General features: G+C 28.0%; 2 protein-coding genes across 5 annotated transcripts in view; one reads left to right on the top strand and one right to left on the bottom strand.

The window, feature by feature from the left end:
- LOC112683387 (uncharacterized protein MAL13P1.304-like) overlaps positions 1-27115 on the bottom strand; it is a 37198-nt gene that overhangs the window by 8871 nt on the left and 1212 nt on the right. Inside the window, exons 1-3 of one of the 4 annotated variants that reach the window (XM_025554413.1) lie at positions 3293-3530; positions 1085-1568; positions 60-181 (exon numbers count right to left, since the gene is read on the bottom strand). In XM_025554413.1, coding sequence (XP_025410198.1) covers positions 60-130 — 71 coding nt within the window. In that variant the 5' untranslated portion in view covers positions 131-181; positions 1085-1568; positions 3293-3530. Of the gene's footprint in view, positions 1-59; positions 182-272; positions 1056-1084; positions 1569-3292; positions 3531-27115 lie in introns of those variants that run through there. The other 3 variants (XM_025554412.1, XM_025554414.1, XM_025554411.1) reach the window with 3 other exon arrangements.
- LOC112683390 (protein OPI10 homolog) lies at positions 7717-10546 on the top strand. The gene is made up of 3 exons (XM_025554426.1): positions 7717-7967; positions 8178-8307; positions 10097-10546. The coding sequence occupies exons 1-3, from the start codon at positions 7917-7919 to the stop codon at positions 10519-10521; spliced, it is 606 nt and encodes a 201-aa protein (XP_025410211.1). The 5' UTR covers positions 7717-7916; the 3' UTR covers positions 10522-10546.

Below are 27115 nucleotides of genomic sequence, written 5' to 3'. Positions count from 1 at the left end.
ACTATAAACATGAATACAACAGAGTCTAAGAAGAACACTATCAAACAATAATGACTTACTTGTTGATTTTCTTCAAAATTTCGCGATGCAATTTTTCCAAATTTGCATTGGATTGCACTGCACTGGCCATGCTCTCATTCACGTCATTGATCACGACATTTTTTAAACCAGCAACAAAAACCTGTAAAAGCGAAAAAACAATATGGTGGTTGAAAACTTAAGACACGGCCGACGGCGTCGGGTTGGGAGAAGATGTGTTGGCGATTGTTTACGTTTTTATGCTGAACGATTTGGTCGGAGATCAGCGACCGCCATTGCTCGAGCGTCAACTTTACAGGGTCTAAGAATGTGGGCGGAATGTTCATGGTGTACACATATGTAATTACACCGTAGGTTAATCTGAAGCACGTTCGGGACGAGCGTCGGCGGCGACGTACGTACGTGGTGGTGTCACGCACAAACGTAAACCGTCGTGTGGTTAATGAACAGACGTGGTGGTGTCACACACGGACGTGAATCGTCGTGTGGTCAACGAACGGACGTGGTTGTATTACACACGGACGTGAACCGTCGTGTGGTCAACGAACGGACGAGGTGGTGTTACACACGAACGTGAACCGTCGTGTGGTCAATGAATGGACGTGATGTTGTACACGGTGGCACGAATGTCTCGGCCAGTGGCGATACAACAGCGGCGAACGGATAACGAAGGTGATAATTCGGCGACGCGTGTCAGAACTCAAGGTTTCGGAACAGAGCAGGGACGCGGATAGCATGAGGATTTCTTTGGGTTCAGCGCCGCACGAACGGTAGGTGCGATCAGCAGTGCCAGTGCGTCCTCCTCCGCACTCTTATCACCAACGGTCCCGATCGTCGCTATCACACGCCGCCACAACAGTGTTGATCTCGCGACCGACGAAAATTATAATCGAACGGAACGACGCCCGCGACTCCGTGTTCCGGGACGTGTACGAGCACGATATCACGAGGCGAAATAGGTTATGTCGTTCCCGACTTTATCGTAAACAAAACACTGCGCGACACACACCTCGTGCAGTAATATAAGCAAAACGAAAATCGATACCTACGATCCGCGATAATCGACGACGGCGGTCATCTGTTGGCCCGCGCAAATGTACTTGACACCGTTCTCGCTGCCCGTGATGAGATAGCACTATAATTATCACTATAGTGGCATGCACTGGGCCACCCGCTCGTCATTTTTCACCAGCCTCTCTATAACTTGTATAGATTACAACAATTGTTACCCGGTCATGGTTCGAAACCCTTTTTGTGCGATGAGATGGTGGCTCCGGGGAGGGATCGTTTGCATTGGTCTTGTGACCATATGTGCAACATGTATGTAGGTCACCGCACTGGGCCAAAGGTCGGTGTTTTCTGACGGTTTCTAGTTCTGTTTGTTGTGATGTCACGTGCGAGATTTTCATGGCGTCGTATAGTACCATGTCTCCACCCTCTAAACGTACGTACACAATACGCACCCATATACTGTCGTACCAATACCGTTTACACACACGCAGAAATGTATGTACGGCTTTCATGGTTGTCTGTAACAATCATAAGACTCAAAGGTACTCAAAAGTCCGATTAAAAATGAATTACTACTAATCGCTAAACGATCATGCTGTATATTAGAGCAGTGTTTTTCCAACCGTTATGCTAAGTGCGGTCCATAAATTTACTTTGTATTGAAACGACTTCTCAAAAAAAAAAAAAAAAAATCTTGTACGTTTTTTTAATATAATAACTTTTTCGTATACTTTAACGCAATACTGATAAATATAATTATATTCTGATAACCAAAAAAAATGTTCTCGTCATCAGTTTACAAACAGTACCAAAAATGCTATTTATCTAGGGGATTGCACATTAATAGTTATTACAATCATAACGTACACCAGCCCCGTGCGCAGGATTTTATAATGGAGAGGGTTTTGAAAAAAATATATATATAAAGTAGATACATCAATAATTAGCATTTTCAGTTGGTTGTGACTGGTTTTAAAAATATTTTCTTGTAAATAAAATGTAAAAAATATTTTTGTACATACGCGACCTAAATATACCAACTATCTCATAATTTTCTAGTCACGGTTTTTTGAAAAACTTTCGAATGTCAATTTTGATGTTAATTCTAACGACGTGTTTGAAAAATGAACGTATCTCAATGAGCTCCCAATCGTTGTGTATGATTATGAAAACTTTTAACATACGTAATCGTGTTCTACTAATAATTAGTAATAATACTGCAATTATTGCAGTAGAATAAAATATTATGATATTGTGCAACGTATATGTTCTACCTATACTTATATTTATAAATTTTATTGTCATTATATTTTGTCGATAAGGGCAACGACAGAAGTCGATAAACAGCAAACGTGAAGATAACACTATATAATATTATAGTATTGTACAACCATAGACATATAATATAATTCTATTATATGTCTATGTGTACAACTATGTTATATATTATAACAAATAAGATGATAAAATATCACATAATATGTATTATATTATAATAGATCAAAAATGAAAAACGCGATTTTTTCGGTCGTGAGGGGAAATTTGAACCCCCTTGCCTAACGTGCACCATTGTAGCGCATACATCCATATAATTGATATTGAAGACTGATCATGTGGGACCAGTCACGAATATAACGCGATAAAAAATTAAAAAAAAAAAGAATCTGGTGCCGTAGTATATAGTGGCGCGTATTAGGAATTTAACATGCATAGCTCGCAAGTTTATGCGTCCCGTGGTTCGAGCGCGCGGCAACAGCGGCGCACTAAAGGTGGGTATCGACTACGTGCGCGCCATGTTCGTCCGCGGCAAACCAGACATTTGCCGCGGGAGTCATATTTAAGGATCAACTTTTTTTTTAGAGCGTGGCAGCCTCGCGCGGCAAACGATCCAGCTGTTCGCCCGAACGATCAGTTTTGAAACAAGACACTTTTCATTATCCATCATGCCGCGAACGAATTTTAACGACAAAACCGTTCCAACTGCTCGGGAGCAATCAACTGCAACTCTTTTGCCATGCGCCTAAATACCGACGCGATTTGGCTCGCCACGGGGTGTGTTCGAAAGCGACAATTTTTGAGTTGGCTCGCGCGGCAACGCGGTATCCATTTGTCGCGGCTGCCACGCGAGCCAATGTTCGATAGTTTGCAGCACGTAGTCCATACCCACCTTAATAATAATAATAATAGACGAAACAGATGAACGGAATAAAAACACAGAATACACAAAGATTGAATAACTTACGGATCACACAATGCGGTAATGGAGAAAGAATCGACGGTAACATGGTAGTTGCTGGTATTCGTCGTTTTATTTTGTACACGCGCGATTTTTACACACGATAAAACACGGTAAACATAAATTAGCCGCCACAGCGAGAATAGTAATAATGGGCCGCAATGGGCATGCGACAGTGTAAACGTTTCGAAGTAAAAACAAAATAGAATATATGCATTTCAAAAATATATTTTAAACGCGATGTGGCTGTAAAAGCAAACAACGGACGACAACGAACAGCCGGTGCGATATTGCAACCGACATACAAAAATATTACACGAAATCCCCGATATTATGCTACAATAATAAACAATTATAATTGTTATAATTTACGTGGTTAATAAATCGGGAGGAAATAGAACAAGATACAGATAAGATGTGTTGTCGTCTCCCGTGCCATCTCGTGCTGTGTATCATCGATAAGACGAATAATAATAATAATAATAATAATTTCATAATTTAATGACTTAATACAGAGTGGTCCAACCTTTTGTGGTTCGCGGGCCAATTTACACTTTTTTAAACACACTGGGGGCCACCAGAAGAAAAAAATGTATACTTTGTCAATTTATATTTAATTTTATAATCTTATATTACGCGCACGGGTGCACTAATAAACGGGCTCGACTGGTTATTGATTATTGAATAGGTTTAGTTTAGAGAAATATTTAATGTTCGCGATTGTGAGTAGAATTCATGCCGTTCATCGCGTCTTATCACGAGAACTCCCGTCGTATTCCTACGTTTTATAGCGTAAATGTCATAAATTATAAATATAAAGTGTAAAATTTATACGATCATATCACGATTTTGTTAAAATATTATTGTGACTTTAATTTTTAATTAATAATAAAGGTATTGAAATTAAAAATGAAATAAACTTGAACTTATAGGGAAAAATCAGAATTTTAAAAAACGTAATTGGAAAAATTATTACCGAAATCAATATAAAAATGACACCCAACTTGAATAATATAATTGATACAATTAAATTAAGTTATCAATGATTATTATCTACTCTAGTAAAACTTTTTTTCCGGAGAGGGCGCGTTTACGACGATTTTCCAGGGGCGCCACTCAACTTCAATACGGTTTTGCATAGATATATATTTACCTATTTATAGCACTTATTGTCAATACTGCCAATCAACCATCAACAGCACACACGGTATCGATTAGATATTGATAATATCCGAGCATGTAGGAACGACACAACACACGTAAGTATTTGTGATTTGGTTGTGTGAGATCGGCTATAGATTTAGAATGTAGATTTTTAATGTATTTAATTTTTTAATTTTTGTTGTCAATTTCTTGAGCCGTTAGGAATTTGCGTATTCGTGAAATCTTTTCTATGGGAGTCATTTGGGCATAAGCAAACAATGGATGGGAGCTGTCAGGTTGATGCACCGTTTGAAATCGATGCATTGATTTCGTTTTGTTTTGTTTCGTATTTTATATTTTTTAATGGAGAAGTATAAGACGATATTGAAGTCGCATGTGTTATTTAAGCATTATACTAGGAATATAAAATCAGTAAGAAACAGCAACAAAACAACATTAAAAGACGACACATTTAATGTAACATATTTTACATTTAAAAAGGCCGGAAGTGGTGAATTCTAGGTGACGTTTATGACCTTTTGTAGCTATTCAGAAGAATTCATGAAAAATATAGACACTTAAGTAACTTAAGTGTAACAATTTTAGTCAGTTGTAACTTTAAAAAAAAAATAAAATACGTCTTGTCTACAGCAAAAGACAAATTATGAATTAACGCTAGATAAACGCGATGTAATCACGGCGATTAAATCAACCACGTGTATTGAAATGACGGAAATACATTGGAATCGAATAGAAAAAATAAAGATTAATTATAGTTGAAAATCGCTACCGAACGCTTAAAATTAAATCTGCACGATTCGGCGCGTTCGAACGTGACCAGACGCTACCAAACATACGTCTCATTTTCCTGTGTAAAGGTACGATTTCCACGACGCCACAAGTCGCAGCGACACAACTGATATTCAGTCCAACATCCGTGGTTAACATACGTTTTTAGTTCGTTTTTAAACTTGTTCAAGTGCGCAAGTATTTTTCATATAATATAATATCATATCACAACGAATGGATATATTTTAAATAATAATAATGTTGAAATTAAACAATACACCCAGTATATTTAGCATGTATTAGTTTATATTCATACTGTAGTTTTAAGTATATATACATTAGTATAGTCAGCAATTAATTGAGATGGCACGTTCTCTATGTGAGTGTGCCATATATACGAATATTATAACACAGCTATATACGGAGGCAGTCTGTCGAGATATGCGACCGGTTGCCATTGTACAAAGTGCGTTGTGTATCATATTTTATTATTCACGATATTAAATTGTTTATTAATTTAACCTAAACTGGACCTACTTATAAACCGATTCCACTCAACAAATAATATTCTTCTTACACTGTTATTATTAGAAGAAGAACAACAACAAATTTTAGTTACCTCTTTACCAAACATTAGAAAACCTATAAATTAATTATTTATAAATCAGGACAGAGAATGATTGATGATGACCAAATGTCATCTTTTAGAATAATATTTTTATAATATGGATCTCTAATAATGTAAAGAAGTGTATCATTCTGGACTTCACGAATTGGAATTTCGTCTTCTGACGCCGAGAAAATCAGTGTTGACGCCATTGTATCTACAAACGTTACTACAGTCGTTGTGATATATTGCGGCGACTTGTCGCGCAGCACTGCTCCCGGAGCAGTAGTGTCGTCGGTCACAACGACCCCAAAGTTCGGTTATCGCGACTGTCGCGTTTTGAAAACTGGTGTAATACGATTTCTGTGATAGCAGTTATTAGCGACAGTGCCGCAATAACCGGGTGTGTTGCGTGTGTCAAACACACGGGCCCATGACCCTAGCTTATGGTAATATTTTAAAAATATGTAGAAAGCAAGAGAATTAAACCATTTTGTAATAATAATTACTTATGGAGATTGAAAAATAAATGATTGATTTTGTTTTGTACACATTATCGTACATCAACGTTTTTTTTTACAGCCTGTTTAATCGGAATTAAAAATAGTTTGGTTACAAATACGGTACGGTTTCTCTGCATAGTCCGGATGCGAGGTAGGGTATTCATTTTACTTACACACGGTTAGTGTAGTTGCGGCACTGACTAGCGACATATCGCGACGACTTGTCACCGTGACAAGTCACGCTTTGGAAACCATACCTTAAATATAACCCATATAAACATTCATAATTTAAATATAAGGCATACTAGAAACACGTACATTATTACGAAAGTACACTAAAGAATTTTTTTTTTTAATGTAAAATAATTTATAAAATCTATCATTTAGGTAATCAAAATGTATTAAAATCTACTTAGATTTGAATTCACATCATAAAAATCGGTACATAGGTATAGATCATGGGCGTTTGTCCTATCCAGTGCCGTGTTAAGTTGTAATGCCGTCGGGTGCATACATATTTTGCCGCCTCATCATAGATATGAATGTATGATATTAAGGAGAACTATAAACTATTTATAGTTAATAGGGTTGATACAGATTATTATTTATATTTAGTATTTACTACAACTATACGTCTGTACAGGCGTACAGCAATATCCTCGTCCGTCGAGTCTCGACTGTGTTTACACATTAATGCGTGTTAATATTGTAATCATTCGAATAAGATATATTATTTGTATAGCCAGAGCCGGATCTAGGGTGGGGAAGTCGGGGATTTATCCCCGGGCGTAACATTTTAGAGGGTGTAATTTTCGTAATTATTAACAACTAATTTGATATTTTTAACTTCGTTAAATACTGATATTAGGTTAAAACTCAATAAGTACGATTGTATATTGATTATAAGAACACAATTTATTTGAGTATTTGTTTATTAATCTATGGATAGGGCGTAATTTTAACATTTTACCCGGGTGTAAAAATTCCTAGTTCCATCTCTGTGTATAGCCGTATAGGTATAAGTAAATAAGATTTATTATAATTAAAAATATTTTTCATAAATCCTTCAATTTTATAATATATTTCATAACTGATGGAAAAATTGATTTATTACAAAAAAACGAAAAAATATTTGAAAAATTAGTATACGAATGCCGCCTATGAAATATTTTTAAATTTTGCCGCCAGGGGCAAATGCCCTCTTTGACCCTCGTTAAACATACCTCTGGTCCTATTTTAAAAAAATGTGGTACCAACATTTAATAAACTATATTATATAGTTAAATTACATAAATTTAATATTTATTTTTAATATTTAATACTGCAGCAATTGACTTTGACGCGTTATGAAAAAAAAAAAAATCAATTTTGTGGCTTATCACACCAATGTGTTATCTTTTAATCGCAATACGCAAGTGACGATTCGTATAAACAACGGACGCTCGGGTATTCGACGCATGTGATTCTCTCTTGTGAAATTCTTACACCAGTTCAATATTATACTCGACAATATCCGTGCAACGATTTTTACAAGTCCAAGCGCTTTGTCCGTTTTTCGTCCGACCGAGTCGTATATTGATTGGCCCCGATGGCGGACCCGGTACCGGCCATGTTCGGATTGTTGGTCAGCGGAAGACTGGTGAGTAGTGGTTATCCTCTCAGCCCGATTCCGTAAATCGCCTCTTGTCCTGTTCACGTTGTATGCCTAGTTGCCCAATGTTCTTACTCTTCGGACATCGGACGTGTTGATATTTTTCTTCAATAATTTTTATCAATCGATGCGTGTTATGATATAAAATCAAACAGTGATATTATTAACGTAGTAATACTAACAAGTTTTGTGTTTCAGGTGAGGACTGACTTTGAACGCCTCGAAGAAACAAAATTCATGATAACTATCAATTCAGCTGAATCTGTGAATTACATTTGTGTGTTTTTGACTGGCCTCTTACCATTCCCTGAGGGGACGGTTGGTGCAGGTAACAATAACAATTATATTATGCTGTGTTCTACTTAAAGAACTAATTATTTGACCTCTTAAGTCACTCCTATCATTCTTAAATACTAGCATCCTATAAATTTCCTTATTTCATTACCTTTAAATTCATTGGCAGCTTGTCAATATTATTTAAAGTTGTATATCATAAATAATTTCAATCTATGATAATTCAAACTTATATTCAGGGCTCGGAAGTTCTAGCAAATGCATATTTTTCTTGGTTCATCTTAGAACATCCATAGTAAGATACAAATATGTTTCTCACTACTCGGATATCATACACAAAATTTAATTTTACTATTTTTTGCATATTTACGGGTTTTATTGCTATTTTGCTAATTTAGGGTTTATAGTGCTATTTTTGGGTATATTTTTACACAATATAGGAAATAAACACATTTTGTTGATAATAATTGTATTTAATTGGTTATGTTTTTAAAAAATATTTTAATTATTGGAAATAAATAGATCTCATCAAATATTATTTTATGTTTTCATCGACAATTTGATGTATTAATAGTTATTGACGTCATTGTTATTCCCTTATTATATTCATTATTGTTGCATTAGATTATCAAACATTTTAATAATCTAGGATAATTTCCAAGGTAAATATATAAAATAATTTAATAAGTATATTTTTATGAATATATTTAAGTAATTTAACATTTTTGTTAACAGTTTATAATTCAATCAGTCCAGACTGTGTCTAATGAACCCAACAATTTGTAAAATTACATTTTTTCAAGTTAAATGCATATTTTTTGATTTTTCGTGCTATTTATAGCGCATATTTTAGAGTTTTTAAGTGCATATTTAAGAGCTAAAAATTAACATTTTTAGTGCTACAACTTCCGAGCCCTACTTATATCCTACCACTGTATTGGTTAATATACTATACTTCATAATTATATCTTGCCTACATTTAATATAGATTAAGCTTTTTATTAGTTTAGAAATATGTTAAATAATTTACTCTGGTGTTTATAATACAAAATAAATGCTAAAAATAATAATTATTGTATGCTTCAATATAATGTTTATATATAATATCGATGGCGTGGCGCGCAAATTTGATAAGTGACATTTTTTTGAAAAATGAGTTAAGTGCATATTCAATTTAATCATAAAATTCTGCACATTATGCACAAATAAAATTATAACATTTTTCAAGTAATTGTTGTTCTTTATTGAAATTAGAAGAATAATGTGATGTGTTTAAGTATTACTTTTTACGTGCACAAAATATGTTAAGTACAATTTTTTTTTTAATTTTTTTTCAGAATACAAATGTGTTAATTGCAGATTTTTTAATCTTGATTATTCATTACATGTCAAAGAAAATATATCAAAAAGTTCATTGTAGTTCGGTACATTTTTTAATTGTTATAACAGGTCAAACTTAAGAAATTATTCTCCTGAACAATTACGAAAATGTCACTTATCACACTTGTGCGCTACGCCATCTATATTATATTAAAACAGTTTCTTTCCAGTGTTGAATATTAAGCAAGATATTTTTTATAATCTTAAGCAGTTTAGGTTTTATGTTAAACTGTAAACAGTTTATTTTTCAACCAATAACATTTTAATATTATATAAAAATAATAATAATTAACAGACAACGGCAAACTGGCAATAAGCTATAATTTAAGCATTAAAATAAAATATTTTATTTACACAGTCATAGTACTCATTACTCATTTAATTATTGTTGTATACTTTATATTAATTACACAGTTATTATATTTAAATATTTTATGTTTTAGTTTACTTCAGCTGGCCAGACGAACAGGCAAAACCAAATTGGCAACTTTTAGGCATTCTATCCAACAACAAACCATCTGCCATTTTTAAACTTTCAAATCTTAAACAGCAATTTGACTCATCGTGCCTTCCAATAAATGCATTTAGTCAGTTTCCATCAATTACTGTTAATGCTCAAATTGGAATTTCTATTGAACCTGCCATGAATGCAGAATTACAAGCACCTATTACTGAATCTTCACAAAATGTTTCAACATTTGTAGAGTTCACACAAAAAATGGTACAAAATTTATATAACTATGTATCTAGCTATGCTGTTGAAAGGGGACCCACCCAAACTCCAATGGTACCACTTTTATCTGTTCAAAAATGGTATGAAAATTTTGAGAGGAAGTTAAACTTAAATCCAAATTTTTGGAAGTCCTAATATTTGATTAAATATTTTTTTTTTTATTTATGTATTTTAAAGAAAGTATGTATTAATTATATTACAAATACATTAAATAAATAATTAATGTAATATGTTTTGACTATCAATAATTTGCTCTTAAATTTATGAAAGTTATAATATTAATTGATGTGCTTTGTATTTGTCATAAGATTTATATTATCAAAACTAAAAAATGTGTACCAAAATGAATACTATAAATGAAAATTTTTGATAAAAATGTACTTAGTGTTTTGTTAAATTTATGAAATTGGCTGGACATTAATTTTACTATCACATAAAAGATTATTCTATTAATACTTTTAATAATTTTCAAATTGTAAATATGTTTTGAAAAATAAATTAGGTAAATAATATTTTTTACAAGTATTGTTTTCTTTATCTCATACATTTTAGAAGGTATAAAGAAGGAATTTATAACGTTTCTGTTGTGATTTTATTTATATCCTTTTTAATAGTAATTTAATTAGTAACATAATTAAATTAAAATTACAAACCCTTTTGTAAGTATTTACCCCTAAAACTCAAGGTATATAATTTCTTTGTATTTTTCTAATTTTGTAAATAAAAATTACTAACCCAAAATTAATTCTATTAAAGACAACCAAAATGTTCTTATTTATTAGACGCTCTTAAATTTTTTGATTCAAAATTAATTACATTTTTAAAATTATATTTAAACATCTAAACTTTGTTTATCTAGATTGAAGTGTACTTTAACAAAAGCTTAGGTTGTAGAATCTGGCGTAAGAAACTTTCAAGTTTATTGTATAGGAGAGAATGGGGAAATAAGGGTCACTTAAGCAATAAGACATCAAATTCCCTTGAAATTAACAATTGAATCTTTATTGTTACATCTAGAATCAAAGTATATAAACTTTTTGGTTACACTGTGAATAAAGTTCAAACACTAAAAATAATATTTTCCACAGAAAAAAAGGTTTTTTAAAACACAAGAAATTATTGGTATTGTCTATATCATGACTAATACTTAGTCAAAATTCCATGTAGACATAAGTAATTTAAAATTTTTTTTCTTTTAATTAAATTTTATAAAATAAAATAGTAATTTCAGTAAAATAAAATGTATTACTTTATTTAACTTTATTATAGCTGTGTAATTTTAAGTACTTAGTAAATATTTTAGAAATAATAGACATAAGACAAAAAAAAAAAACTAATACATTTTATTTATTCCAAGTTACAGTGTTTTTTATTATAATACTAGAAACTTTATATTTTAATTTCAGTCCCTTCAAATGTAGGTAAATTTAGGTTCATACTAAATAAATTTTTCAGTCTTTATAGTATTTAATATTAAATATTCTTCAAAATTTAAATCAAACAATATGCTAAACAAAACAAAAAAAATTGACTACTTTTTCTAGTCCTAAAATATAAAAACTTAAAAAACTTTAAACATAACGCCTTCAAGTTTTAATATAAAAACATACTGATTAAAAAAAAAAAAAAAAAAGGTATCAATTATATATTCTTTATTTTTATGAACCATTTTAAGTGTACCTGTACCACAGTTAAAGGCTCTGGTTCAATAACAAGATATGTCTAAATTTCCAATTTTTCAGGAAACACAAAAAATATTTTTTTTTTCTTATAAGTTAAATTTTAAAATGTTGAAGCATTATTATATTGGTTGTTATGTAATATATTTCATATTATTAAATAATTAGCAAATTTTAATTATTTAATAGAATAAACAATAATATCAACATAATGCTTTATATTGGTTTTTTTAAGCGCAACAATACATACGTCCAAAACTTATATGGTTATTGCACTAAATATGTTATAAGTAGGGAACGGATTTATATGTAAATACATATTTTTATTAAAAGGGGATTTTTAAGATTCGATAAGAAATGTTCATGATTTAAATTATTCCTATTAATATGATGCTACTTTTATTTTACATATTTTTACATATTTCACTAATTTGTAAATATTTTTAAACATATTTTATCATTTCATCATTCATACATCTTCGAACAAAAGTACAAGAAATTATTTCAAATTTAGATCCAGAAACTTCTATCGCTATTAGAAGAGCTCAAAATATTATGCAAAATGAAACATTAAAAACTAATTTCATTTTCATCTCAGTGAATTTTAGTTTTATACAAAAATATGTCCTTAAATGAAAGTATGCAAATTGTCGAATCAACGATTGCAAAATGAAAACTCGTAAGCGGACCAATAGATGTTGTAAAAAAGAAAATTCTTGATATTACAGAAAAAAATTACAGGCTACATTGATTTTAAATCAATCAATGACATAATGAGTGGCAGACACCCATCTAAAAATTTGGAATTATCGCCTTCTGATATTATGCGCTTCAAATATGCTTAAATCAACCGACGTAGGTTGATGTGGAACGATCATTTAGCCGTTTTAAAAATATTTTCAGATCTAATAGGCGACATTTAATATTTGATAATTTAAAAGATATTGTAATAATTCAATGCAACAAATCATTTTGATAATTTAAATTATATAATTTTTTTTTTTTTAATTTAATTTTTTTCCTACATATTTGGATGTTTTTAGCACATATTTTATATATTATACTTACATTTATTAATTTATTTTATTTATTAATATTTAATATTAATTATTTAAAATAAAAATATAATTTTTTTTAAATACTGAACAGTCTTTATTTTTTATGGATAAAAAAACAACTTATATTAAGTAGATAAGTAAGAAATATAATTTATAAAATACTAAATAAAAATATTCCATTAATAAGTTGTTTGATGTTTTTTTAATTATTATCAATATGATTAGATTATTAACAATATAAGTGCGTCCACAGTGTTGAAAATAATAATTAATAATTATTATATAATTAACTGACTATTGAATAAAACAATGTATACCCAGTTCCGTCGTAAGTTTTTGTGAGGCCCTAGGCAATTGCCTAAGTTGCTTGCTTGCTAACAACGGAACTGTGCATACCAATAGTATTATTAGTTTTATTAATAAACCATTACATACCGTAAAGCGTTGATGCACCGAAAAATAGTGATAAAAGCATAGGTTGATTCGGTGTAAAAATAAGATACGTCCTCGATGTAGATATTTCTTGCACCGAGAAAACATTTTTATTTATAGATGTATATGTATGAGATACGTCTGTGCGTATCTGATTATTGCATCGAACAGAATTAATAAAAGAGTATTAGGTGTATACTTTTTAGTACAATAATTGGACGTATCTGGTTGTTGCATAAATTTATAGAGAATTTTGTTCCCAATATTTTTATGTAAAAACCTCATTTTTGGACGTATCTTGTTATTACACTGGTGCCTTCAATTGATTTATAAATTTAATGTCAAGGTATTAAAATATAAAATGGAACAATATAAATCAATATTAACTGGATTACACACTAGGCGATTCGAACGCACGTCTCCGTGTATTTCGAATGTCGCGATTTATAAACGCAAACGCGTACTCCTTACACATTAGATGCGTGTCGATGTGTTTTTTCTACGTTTTGAAATCGCATTGTGCTTCCACACTAGATGATTTGGGTGCGTTTCTCAAAAATAAAAAGCGCGGCAAATGTTAATTGAACCATTCAATTCTTTGTACTTTGTTACTTATATTGTATTTCGTTTCGTCTATTTTTTTTTTGTTTTAATATGAAAGTATGCTAAATACTTAAGTAACAATAACTGACTAGCTGAGTAACAAGTAACAACTTAGAATAACGAACTTCGTAAACTATAAGTATACGAATACGACAACTGTCGTAGACAAATTATGAATGAACGTAAATAAACGCGGGGCAATCGTAGCTTCTTTTTTTTATTATTTTAGGACCAAAGAAGGTTTAATGTACCTACCTTTTTCACGATCCATTTTATTATTTTAAAAAATAAAATGTAAAAATATAAAATAAAAAATTATAATATAACACGTATGTTATACAATGCGTAAATCTGAAGGAATGAACTGGAAGTTTTGACGCAGTCAGCGACAACTAAATAATTATACTTGGTTTTATTTTTTTTCACATATTATTAATTTCTTTCTGTAGAAATTCTTTATAGTATGGTTTTATACAGTTTTAATATGTTGCTGATCAATGTATATTTATATTTTATAGCGTTGGGATACCTACTTGGAAAAATATGTTGTTTATATTTTATTGAAATTATAAATATAATACTAAAACAAAATGACAAATAACTTTCTAATGTCCGTATATATAAATTTATTAGTATATTTTAAAATACAATACGGAACCAAAATATTTTTGTTGAAATTTGATTGAATTGTAGATATTATATTAGAAAAATACTTATAAAATATAATTAATTACCTTTGCATTTTTGTCATACAGTAAAAATTGTAATGAAATTACGTAACACTTGCAATAAAAATAACGCCATTGCAGTAACGCGTTACTTTCTATTATGTTACTACCCCACTCGTAGCTACGAATCGGTACCTACACTGTTTGTCGTACTATTTATTATATTATCAGAGAGTACTTTGCACCAGTGGCGTGATTGAGAAAAAATCTAGGGGGGCAATATAATATATTTATTATTACCAAAACCCTGACACCCCTCCCCCTCACCAGTTAAAACATATTTTTATTGTATGTATTTTATACACTATATCTAATTGTTTGATTTTACATATATTTTAACTCATTTTATAGTTAAGATAAACATAAATTGTAGGTAGCAGATACTAGGTACCAATATTGTTAAATAATACCCATAAGAGTTCATTAATAAAAGGTGCTATTTGTACTGTTGGATTATCTGGGGAGGCAAAATTATACCTTTATCTCTCAAAAAATTGTCAGAGGGGGCATTTGCCCCCCCCCACAATTACGCCACTGCTTAGCACATTAAAATATATAACACAGCGTACCTACTTTACCATATAGGTACTATATTACCTGTTAACCTTTTTTATTTGTTTTCCGTTCCGTTCATGATTCATTTAATATTTTTCTTCTCATAGTTATATTAATAATGTACATATATATGTAATAAATATTTTTCAATGCTGTAATGCATATTCTATATTAACCGTTATCCCAAACGAAAAAAAAATATCCAATAAAAATTATGACATCTGAAGCAAAAATTTAGTTAAGTCCTGTACAGTTTGTGTTTTCAGAATGGTTTTTGCACTGCCTAATCTACCTGCTGTTAGAGGCCATCCTCTATGTCCTCGGTTCAGTATGTATGATGGTTTCAGGGCCATCACGCAGTATATTCAACAATTTCCTGAAGTCGAGCAGGGAATGAGAAATGTTTTAATTGGATATGTTGACTACTTTTGGTTTTTCCAGATTGGTCCAGAGTTCATTAGCGTTTTTGTAGAAGACTACCTTACGATTAATTATTTGGAATTATTTCATTAAACATTATTAGCATAAATGGGACGACATCCTTATATATGGGATTTTCTTAGTGAGTTAGAGAAAGTCTGATGTGTGTTCTTTATTTTGTATACTTATTCTACATGTTTATAATTATACGTGTTATATATTTTAATTAATTAATTCAACGGTGGCTAAGAGATGAGATGATTTGTATGTATTTTAATTTTAGTTAAAAACAATTGATACTTTATTTATTATATTCCTAGTAAACATTATTAAAGATTGTTTGAAACTATTGAAATTTTTTGATTTTATTTGCAATGCCTATACTATGATCAACAGTTTTCTTCTTTTTTTATTGTTGGCGTCAGTTTATTTAAATAGTTATAGTATATTTTTACATTACACCATACTTATTTTATAACTAGGTTTTTGTTATAAGTAAATAATCATGTGTCCGTGTAATTATGAATTAAATATTTTATATAATAGACAACAATTTTTCACTGTGTTCCAACAAATAAAACTTATAACCACATGTCAAATCTGTGTTGTGCTGTAAAATCTGAAATATATATGACCAACCTAGCCTATTAACTATTTGATTATTTTGACCTGGGTTTAATGTTCATTTGATTTAATATTTTGTTTGATGTTAAATAAAGTCTATTGGTGTAATTATTATAATATATTATATTCAATTGCTATTATTTTTCCATTTTGAATCCCAATAGTCCCAATTATTCATGTATCAGTAAATTTGTTGGGAGTAAAACCAAACTCGTATCATTACATCCTATCACAATTACTAGGGTTAGAATTATGCGCTGCCGGTCTATCCGCACATTGGTTGGATCATGTCAAAAATATGTTGGCAGTACGGTTAACCATTTCCGCACGTTCGCTTGGATCGACTCAACTATTAAGTTGTCCTGGCTAACTTTTCCTCATGCATCATTCAAAATCTTTGTTTCTAACAAAATTAAAAAGATTCAGTCAGTTGATAAATTACTCGTGGCTTCACATATGATCTGAAGATAACCCAGCTGATAATACTGCTTCGTGAGGACTTATGCCATCAGAACTAAGTAGCTGTTTATTATACTGACAAGGACCCAAGTTACTGTATGAAGATCCGGAGAATTGGAACACAAATTAACCTTAGTTATCATTAGATCAAATGCTCGAGGTAAAAGTTACTTTTTTAATGGTCCACTCAAAACCCGTCATGGAATGGTTCGAGCGGTTCTCATATTTACAACATGCCATTCGAATAATAGCCTGGATGAGGCGTTTTGTGTGATTATGTAGGATTGTGGAGTTGTTATTAGGTCCGGATCAAATCGTGAGAGTGGTAAGGTTATTAACCAATCAGTCAGGGTGTTATTAACAGGCTGGTAATCAAGATAGTTATTTTGCCTACCAAGCCTTAAACTGAGGTTCCGAGTTCATTACACCTCAAACAATACATTGCTTCAGTTAATTGAAAAAATTTGGAGATATACTAAATTTACTAAGCCCTTTAAAAAAAACTATGCCGTTATAGCAACAGAAAAAATACATGATAAAAAAACCTGGATTAATAGCCTTTGATAACAATATACAATACCACTCATATTTTTATTTAAAATCTATCAAAATATTACTGAGAAAATAAAAATCATTGTCAGTACATATTTTTAGAATAATACTAAATTTTATCTAAGAGTTAGACATGTAAATAATATAATATTATTCTGTATAGCTTCTGGGTTGACCAATGACGTACTTCACTTCAGTGTCTAACCCCCTCTCCCGAAGGCCAAAAAAAAAAAGTTACAACGTGAAATTTTAAAATATTTATTAAGACACTCTCAGCTAAGAGTAAAAACGTGTGATTTTTTTCTTATGGGGATACACCAAGTCACGAGTTTACCAGAACAAAATTCGAAATATCTTGGAACTTAAACAAGAAATTCGTCGAGTCCTCAACGAACTTTATGGGGCAATGTGTAATCAAGTAATGGTAAAATTTAAGGAAAGAATAATCGCTTGTAGGACTAGTTAGGAGGGTCATATGCCTGATATTGTTTTTCACTGTTAAACCTTAACTTCTTTCGAAGAGAATGATATACTTGTTATAGTTTTTTAAAAGAAATAAATTTAATTTATAGCAAATTTAAATCCTGCTTTTTTTTTGAGACATCCTATATATATATATAAAACTTGTGCATTACTACAAGTTGACACCATAAACCTGTAGATCACCTTTCGTTACTAATATATATCTTGAACGTAAACTTATTATGTTTTACATGACTAATATACATTTTGTAATAATACACATATCACACAAACTTATATTATAGAAAAGCTTAAATACATCGCAACCATTGATAGACAATTTTTGTAATACCGTGACGATAAAGTTACTTGGGCACAGAACGAAATCAAGTTTAAGCCTTGTATGTTTTTAAAATATGGCCAATATTAATAAATTAAAATGTATTCTAAACAATAATTAAGTATAATTAATACCATCTATAATACTAAATCAGTTAGCTCAAAATGATGTATTTTTTTCAACTTAAGCGTAGGAAGATGCGAGTACATCATTATAAACATAATGGTATATTTTATTACTCGTTTGCAAATCCATGAACTCAAAGACATATTATTTTAGGTATTCAAGTGTTCTAATTATACATACATTATATATTATATTTTAATACCACGTCGTTATATCTAATTTTAATAACGATTTAACTGTCTTTTTATCACGCATTACCAAAATATTGAGTATAAGGGCTGTAAACAATCACAGTAAAAAATACAAAAAAATATATACTTTTTTTTTACATATTGTTTTCTTATAATTAAAACGATTTGTTGACACGGGATAATGTAACACAATTAACAATTATTTTTTCTTTCATAATCTTATAATCACTTGAGCACTCATTTTGTGCACTGGTAAAATATTAAATGTACGGAAAAGTTTTTATAAAATAAACTTAATACTACTCGACACAAGACAAGAGTGCCATCAAAACAAACGGTCCGCGTTAATAATAACTAAATAGAGATAATTCTAAAAAGTAATAAAATAAAATTAGTTGAAAAAAACACAAAAACTCATTTATACTCGTAAGGTGCTAAATTAATAGTAATGATAATAATAATAATAAAAAAAAAAAGAATAGAAGAAAAAAATCTAAACATTATTTTTTGCATTTATAATAAATATTAATTATCTAATAAAGATGCATAATGTTTCAAAAAAATATATATAGAACACGGATTTTTGTTAGATATTTTTCTGTGAAACACAAAATAACAAAATACACTTACTCATATAATGAATAAGAATTTTTTTTAGATTAAAATTAAGTAATTAGCTAAAGAAAAAAACCAAGCATATATTATATATCAACGAATAAAAAAAATTGATTTATTCCCAGTCATTTATTATTTGTTTATAAAGAGAAACAATATTTTACTTGACTGCGAAATCCGTGTAATATAATGTTTTTGAAACACCTTGATTATAAATTAAAAAAGAAAAAATCACACACACATATAGACATGAATGATGATGATTACCAAATAGAATCGAAAACATAAGTTTAATAAAAATGAATTAAATTATTATTGTTAATTTTATAATACTATAATGAGAATGATAATAATAATAATAATAATAATAATAATAATAATAATTGTATTTGTAATAATAGTATAGTAATAATAATGATAATAATTTTAACAATAATAATAATAATAATAATAATAATAATAATAATAATAATAATGATAATAATTATTATTATTATTTAAACACACACAATTGAAATCAAAGCTAAAATGTTAATGTATATAATACAATTGGTAGACCTAAGTAAACATTTTGAAATAATTTTATAACTTTTTAATCATAGTGTAACTTTGTTATATAAAGTTATTCGATGGAAAGTTGACAACCCATAAACAAATTTTACTAGGTACAAAATTAAAATACACAGAAACGAAATCGGATTGGAAGACAAAGGAGTTCATTTTATTGTGTAAAAATAGTTGTCATTTTTAGGAAATTATAGATTTTATGAGAATTAATTGTTGAATTTTTCTAACTCAACATAATGATTAAAAATCAGACAAAATATTTAACTTTTTTTTTTTAATGGTCATTCATATAGTTAAATTCACGTAATAAATTTAATAATAGATCTTGTAATAGAGTAAATTATTACAAAAATTAAATACTCTATTCCGATATATCTAACACAATCTTGAGTGTATAACACCAAATTTTAATATTGATTAATTTTAACAGTTTAACCAGAGTCTATTCACTGAAAATTGTATGGGAATTTAATTATATTAACAGGATGAACTAATTAAAATAAAATGGAAAAAAACAATTTTATTGTTTTTTTTCTTCATTTTTAATAAAGCATAACTACTCGTATATGATACTGAATAATTCAGTACTACAAAGTCGACGGTTAATAAAAAAATATCAAGGTTAAAATAAAATAAAAAGTAAGAATGACAAAAAATTGAATTACATAATTGGAATAAAATGAAATTTACGAAACATTAACCATTAAGATAAATAAACGAAGATAATAATTTACTGGCAATATTCGTGCAATGCCATAACAAAGGTAAACGAAGTCAGTAAAAACTCTTGAGATCACAATGACAGGGTCTTGATGTATATTATGTTCTTTCAAAACAAACAACCTAGTCAGGAATAAGTAAATAAACCCTATTTAACTTCAACACATATATAGAAACCAACGAACCAAGCACTTAAAATTGTAATTGTCTGGTATTCTAATATGTATAAAGTTACCATATACACTTAAAAAAAATTTATTTAATATATTGCCAATCTCTCAAAGCCAAAACAATTAATATTTAAAAATTTGTTTTTATATCGCCTATATTAACATTCTAAATGTTCAAAACAAAGTTATAACTTATCATCAGCGTTACAAATCCCAATTGAAAAATGTAAAAATATTTTTGGTAAATGCAAAAATATACTTGTGAGGGAACACAAATTTTAATTGTTTTTGAGTGTTCAGTCCCGATTAAATTTCATATGCTCACGAAAATTCGATTAAAATTTTTCGAAACCCACAAAAAGGAATATATGAACACCGAAATTATTCCATGAGCCAAACATTTATCTGTATTAAATATTATTTCTCTAAATATTTAAACTGAATAACATATTTTTTTAAATCTTTTAGATCTTTGAAGTCTTTCAATATTAAACTTGTTTGTATTGGCCAATGTTTAAAATATACAATAAATTAATTGAACGAGGAAAGCTTTTTCAATATGGGGTTCAGTTTATTCTTCTTAATTAATCTTTCTATGTTGTTTTTTTAAGGTTGTATATGTTAATTCTTATGTTTATATTTTCTTTTTAGTAAATATATTTGTTATTATATTTTATAATATAATTAGAATATGAATTAGTTTTACTCATAATAACCCTTGATATTTTATTTGAGATTTCATTATATAAATTAAACAATATGAAAGGAAATTTGTGTTTTTCATGGTACAATTAAATTGTTATATTATTATTATTATTATTAATTTTTACGGTAGTTTTTGCAAATGTATTATATATTCTTTTTAAACTACAACGACATTTAAAAACATTTCCTACAAACAAAGTAGACTAAGTTGGCAATTAACAAAAGAAGCCCTCTAAATAATAAATAGTACATTAGATCTAATAATAAGTCATCGTAATAATATTAAATATGAATTAAATTAAGGTTTTTTTCGATACCTATTGCCATCAGATGCGAATAATTGAAAGTACACAAATAAAAACTGTCTCTTGTGTTCTATTTTCGAAAACTAGTTAAATGGTTAAATATGAAACAAAATTAGGTACTGCGAAACACATAATAGTTCTATATTAGTGATCGCAATGCCATTAATTTAATTTTAAATTCTGATTAAAGATGAATTTAATAAGTTAATTATAATAGAATAATAATTGAATCGCAAATAAATATTTTTAAACAAACTTAATAAAGTTTTGATGTTATTTCATTAGATTTGTCGTGCGTAATAATATGGTGAACCGAAATCATGTATGTTGACTATACGGCTGTAAGACAATCGAATAAAAATACGATGTTAAAAATCGATGATTTAATCACAGAATTTTTACGAGTAGAAAATATAGTCCATTATCACCATATAAAGGTATATATAAAAAGGTAACAAATTCAAGATGATCCTGCGCTTCGATGCGCAACGCGTAGAAAATCTTTGACTGTATTTATTTACATTTCACATTATAACATTGAATAAAGATTACAAACACACACTTATGCAGTGTACACACATACATACAGATATATACATACACAAATAAAATGTTCTTAACCATATGTATTATACACTATGAGTTTTGCACAACATCAAATTATATACCGAGACTATATAAACAAAGATATTACTATACTGATGTAATCAACGTATTATAATACAGATTTCCGGGAATCGATTTATAATAAAATATTGGGTAAGAACTCTTTAGTTATAAGCACCAAAAAACGGTATTGCGCGCAAACAGCGCCAACCTCAAAATCTGAAAACATTTTTTCGACAGTATCCCCGGACAAAATACCTAATAGGATGATTCTTACATTATTTTCATAATTACCAAATAGTTGCATTGGTTAAACATTATTATCTCGTGTATCATGATACACGAATAAATAATTAAATACATCTGATCTGAAATAATTCAGCACTAAATATAATCAAAGAAAATAATCGATAGTTGACATGTCATATTATAGAATAGGTGGTAATTAATAAGATATTGTTGATGTTTTGTGAAACTATTATAATGTAAATTATGAAAAGTTACTCTTTTTAGTAAATATAATATGGAAATTATATTCTGATTATGAGTGATAAATCATTTAAAAATCCGTCCATAAAGTATAATATACGGTAGGTGATGAATAAATTGTTGATAATCATCAAATAAAACTAAAACATTACATTTAACGTATTAGGTTAAAATTAGTTTAATTTTAAGAAAATAATGATTTACCAATTATTCAATTATCAAACAAAAATTAATATTATAATAAGAAATAGCAGGTTAATTTGAATTCAAATAGTTAATTTTAAACATCTTTAAACTGAATGGAATTTAAAAATAAAATCTTATATAGAACATATTTTTAATGAATTAATGTAACAACTAAAAAAATATTTTAAGTACTTCAAATCTAAATGGAGAACAACGTTTCTGTAATATTAATGCTCAATTTTTATATAAAAATACTGAACATATACCGCATATATACATACATAAAATCCTCTCCCCAAGTAACTTTGAAGACCGATTATCTGTCTTTGATTAATATATTATAATGGGTTAGAGTGCTGATGAAGTAATTTTGTTTATTAGGAAATTAATGCAATTTTCATCCTTATAGTAAAAAATCTAAAACCCTGCTTAGAATTTGATAGTTGGAAAGACTACTTTAGTATTTGAATTCAAGTGGTAAATAGAAAAACCACTAATTAATAATAATGTATTCATTTTGAAAATATACGCAACATTTAGTTAATTTATTTGTTGTTATTTATTTATGAATGATGTTCCAGAAATGTTTTCTATAGTCAAATATTTAAAAATATAATACGAAATCCAAAATACATTTATTACAAATAATATACAAAGTATTATATTCTGTAAATTCCAATAGGTACCGACTTATAAAATATGAATCTTTTACACATCATATTTTAGGTATTCAAATATATTTTTATTCTATTAAATAACTTTTTAAAAGAAGTTTTTAATAAATGATTTGGTTAATGTAAAGAAAGTTATTTTTAAAGTATTTACAAAAATTTTTTATGTAAAAAAAGAAAGCTAAATAAAATTATTTACTAAAATAATCATCTAAAAATCATAAAGAATTGTTGATTATGTTGAAAAGCTAAATCAAAAACAAAATACGACAAAACATGACATTTATTTTGATCTAAAAATCATGAAAAAACTTTAAATATGTTAAAAAGCTAAATTAAAAACAAAATACGACAAAATATGACATTTATTTTGATCTAAAATTTGGTTAAAATGAATAAAAATTGTTAAAAGATGAACCTTAAGTACATGTAAGTAGTATTAATGTGCGTTATTTAAACTATAGTTTTATACATTTAAAGTAGAATTTCACTTATAATATATTTACTATTCTATTTTTATAAATAACCTGGGATAAATAAATTTCCTTTTCTAAGTTATACATAAATATTATTGAAAAAACTACTATTCTATTAGGTATTAAATAATTGAATATTGTTTTAAATTTCACTTGTACGTTAATAACATAGGAAGCTTATTTCTTTAAATGAATTAATTACTTTTTAATCGCTGAGTATTCAAATACATAACTTATGACACCTTATCAATACAAAAACTGGATATTTTTAATACTTTTATAGTTTTTTTTATAATTCTTATAATGGTAAATAACACAATATTTTAAACAAGATAACAATTGGATATAACCAATTTTAATATAATCCAAATCTTTGTTGCTATTTAATTATTTTGATGATTTAAAGAACTAAATTAATCTTACAATGAATTATTAAATATTTATCTTGCTATATTTATGTTATACTTTGATTGAAATTACAAAATTTAAATAAGTCGTTTCTAACAACATTGATTTAATAAGATCTAGTAATAATATCAATGAATACATTGTTAACAATTATACATGTACTGCGTGAGACTAATTTTAAAAGAAATAAAAAGTTGATTTTATATTAGGTAAGCTTAACTTGATCTGTTGCATATTTAACAAAATAACTAATGTTTTAAACAATTAATTTACCTAATTTTACTATAATTGTACATCCCTAAACCAAAGAAATTCAAGAGAAATATGTTGTATTTTTAAAACAAATAACAAATATAAAACATACTTCAATAATTTAGCACCAAAAAAATCGAAAATATGACTAGAGTATTCACTGAATTATATTGGGTTTTTGATTGATTCTTCAAAACTGTTTGGCAATTGGATTATATATATATTCATAAGAACAAAAGTAATAATATCTAATTAAAGTAAAGTCAATTTACTAAAAGTTGATAAATTATCAAATCTGTTTTTAAACAAAAAATATAATATAATGAAAGGAACTCAAAAACCCAACAAAAAAGTTAGGTAAATGGTTTAATGAGATCTAAACAAAATACATTTTAAAACTATGGCACAAAAAAGAAGAAATAATAATTTATGAAAAAGTTTAAATAATTAAATGGTTTTTAAAATAAATTTTAATGCATAAGTACAGCACACTTTAAATTGAAGATGAATCAACCATAGGGATGTTATTAGTATATTATTAATAGGTTTGAGAATATCCAACCGAATTGATTGAGCGTCAAATATAAAAATAGTTTCGGCAATTTAGTAATTGTGTTTTAAAAATGGTTACAAAAGAACTTCTTTTGAGCATGAATGTTTTTATTTTTAATATTTTAATATTCTACCTTAACGCAAGATTTTTAATTTACAACAAACAGAACTAATTACATAATAGAGTTATTTTTGAAAACATATCCATTAACCAATTAAAAATGATAACCTAAAAAAATATTACAGTAAATCTTTAATTGGTCTAATTTAATGATATATATCTAAAATACTACTTTTATGGTATCTGTAAGTATAATATTTTAATGATTTATACTTTAACTAAGTGTATATTATATATTGACAATTTGTTATATTGAAAAATACTTAACTACTGACTAGAATGACTTAGAAATATATTTGATTATAAACATTAAATCTAAGAAATATTTTAATATTAGACATTATGTATATTTTAAATATTTTTTTAGAGAGTCATTTGGTAACATTTTTTTCAAATACGATCTAAAGATTAATATCAATATAAATTAAATTATTTTATAATAAATGTAGGATATATTATAATACAGAAATAATTCTAAAAGTTACTTATTATTACTCAACTTATAGTTACTCAAAATAATTTGTCGACCAAATTAAAGGTTTTCTAAATACTTAAGTTACCATTTTATAACTAAAATAAAGAAATTATTTTCAGAAATATAAAAGTTGATAGTTTTCTATAATGCAAATTTTTTGTGCTCTATTTCTCCCAAAAAATCAATAATGAACATACATCCAACTTATTGTTCCATTATATGTTAGGTTAACTAGGCAACAACTAAATTATTTGATTGCTACGTAAAAAAGCACCACATATATGAAAAGTTCAACTTCAATTGTCATATAAAAGATTTAGAAGTACTTGTGTGAATTAATTATTGAAACAATGAGACCAGGTAAATTTCAATGAAACAGTATGTTTTATAGATGAAGGAACTCATCAATAAATAATAATTTTTTTTTTTCTTTGTTTATATTTTTGACATCAATTTTCTAACTATTGTATAATGTAAACTAATTTCAGTCTCTTTCTCATTATATTAGTCTTTTTTATTCCATATGTTTTTATAATAGCTAAACTACATTAATGATGATATTAAAACTAATAGACTTGTAGATCTGCGTATATATTTATATCAAACATCATGCTGGAATGTTAAAATATAAAGGAACAATTAAGTGGACTGATTTATAGCCTAAATATGTAACTAAGTTGACGTTATCAGGTACTGATGTTTTAAATTATAGCTGTGTGGAAGATTCCAAAAAGAACTTAAACATATTTATTATAGTAAAGAAGTAGATATTAAAAAAAATTTTATATCGGAAAAACTAAAAACCTGGTGGACTTAAAGAAGATTTTGAAAATAATTAGAAATATCTTCAAAAGTAATTTTTATCTTATCTAACTTAATTGTATGTTATGTAACATTATGAATTTTTTAAAAAATTACTGTTCAATTTTTCTGTTTTAAATCAATTTAAATAGTTTTAAGTTCAAATTACCAAATTAGTTAATTTATTAAATAAAGAATAGTTGTTGAAATAAAATGGGTTAGTATGTTAAATAATGTATGAATTATGTTTCTCAGTTATAGATTTATATAACCCTGAGAAATAAGTATATATATAGCAATATATAAAATATGCATAAAGCATTAAAAATATCCAGTTTTAATAGTGAGAGTCCATTTAAACATTAAACTCGTCTTTGTCAA

This window comes from Sipha flava, unplaced genomic scaffold, assembly GCF_003268045.1.
Source record: "Sipha flava isolate LNK unplaced genomic scaffold, YSA_version1 225_pilon_pilon, whole genome shotgun sequence".
Lineage (NCBI taxonomy): Eukaryota > Metazoa > Arthropoda > Insecta > Hemiptera > Aphididae > Sipha > Sipha flava.
Note: the sequence above shows the minus strand (reverse complement) of the source record. Positions and strands in the feature narration are given on the sequence as shown.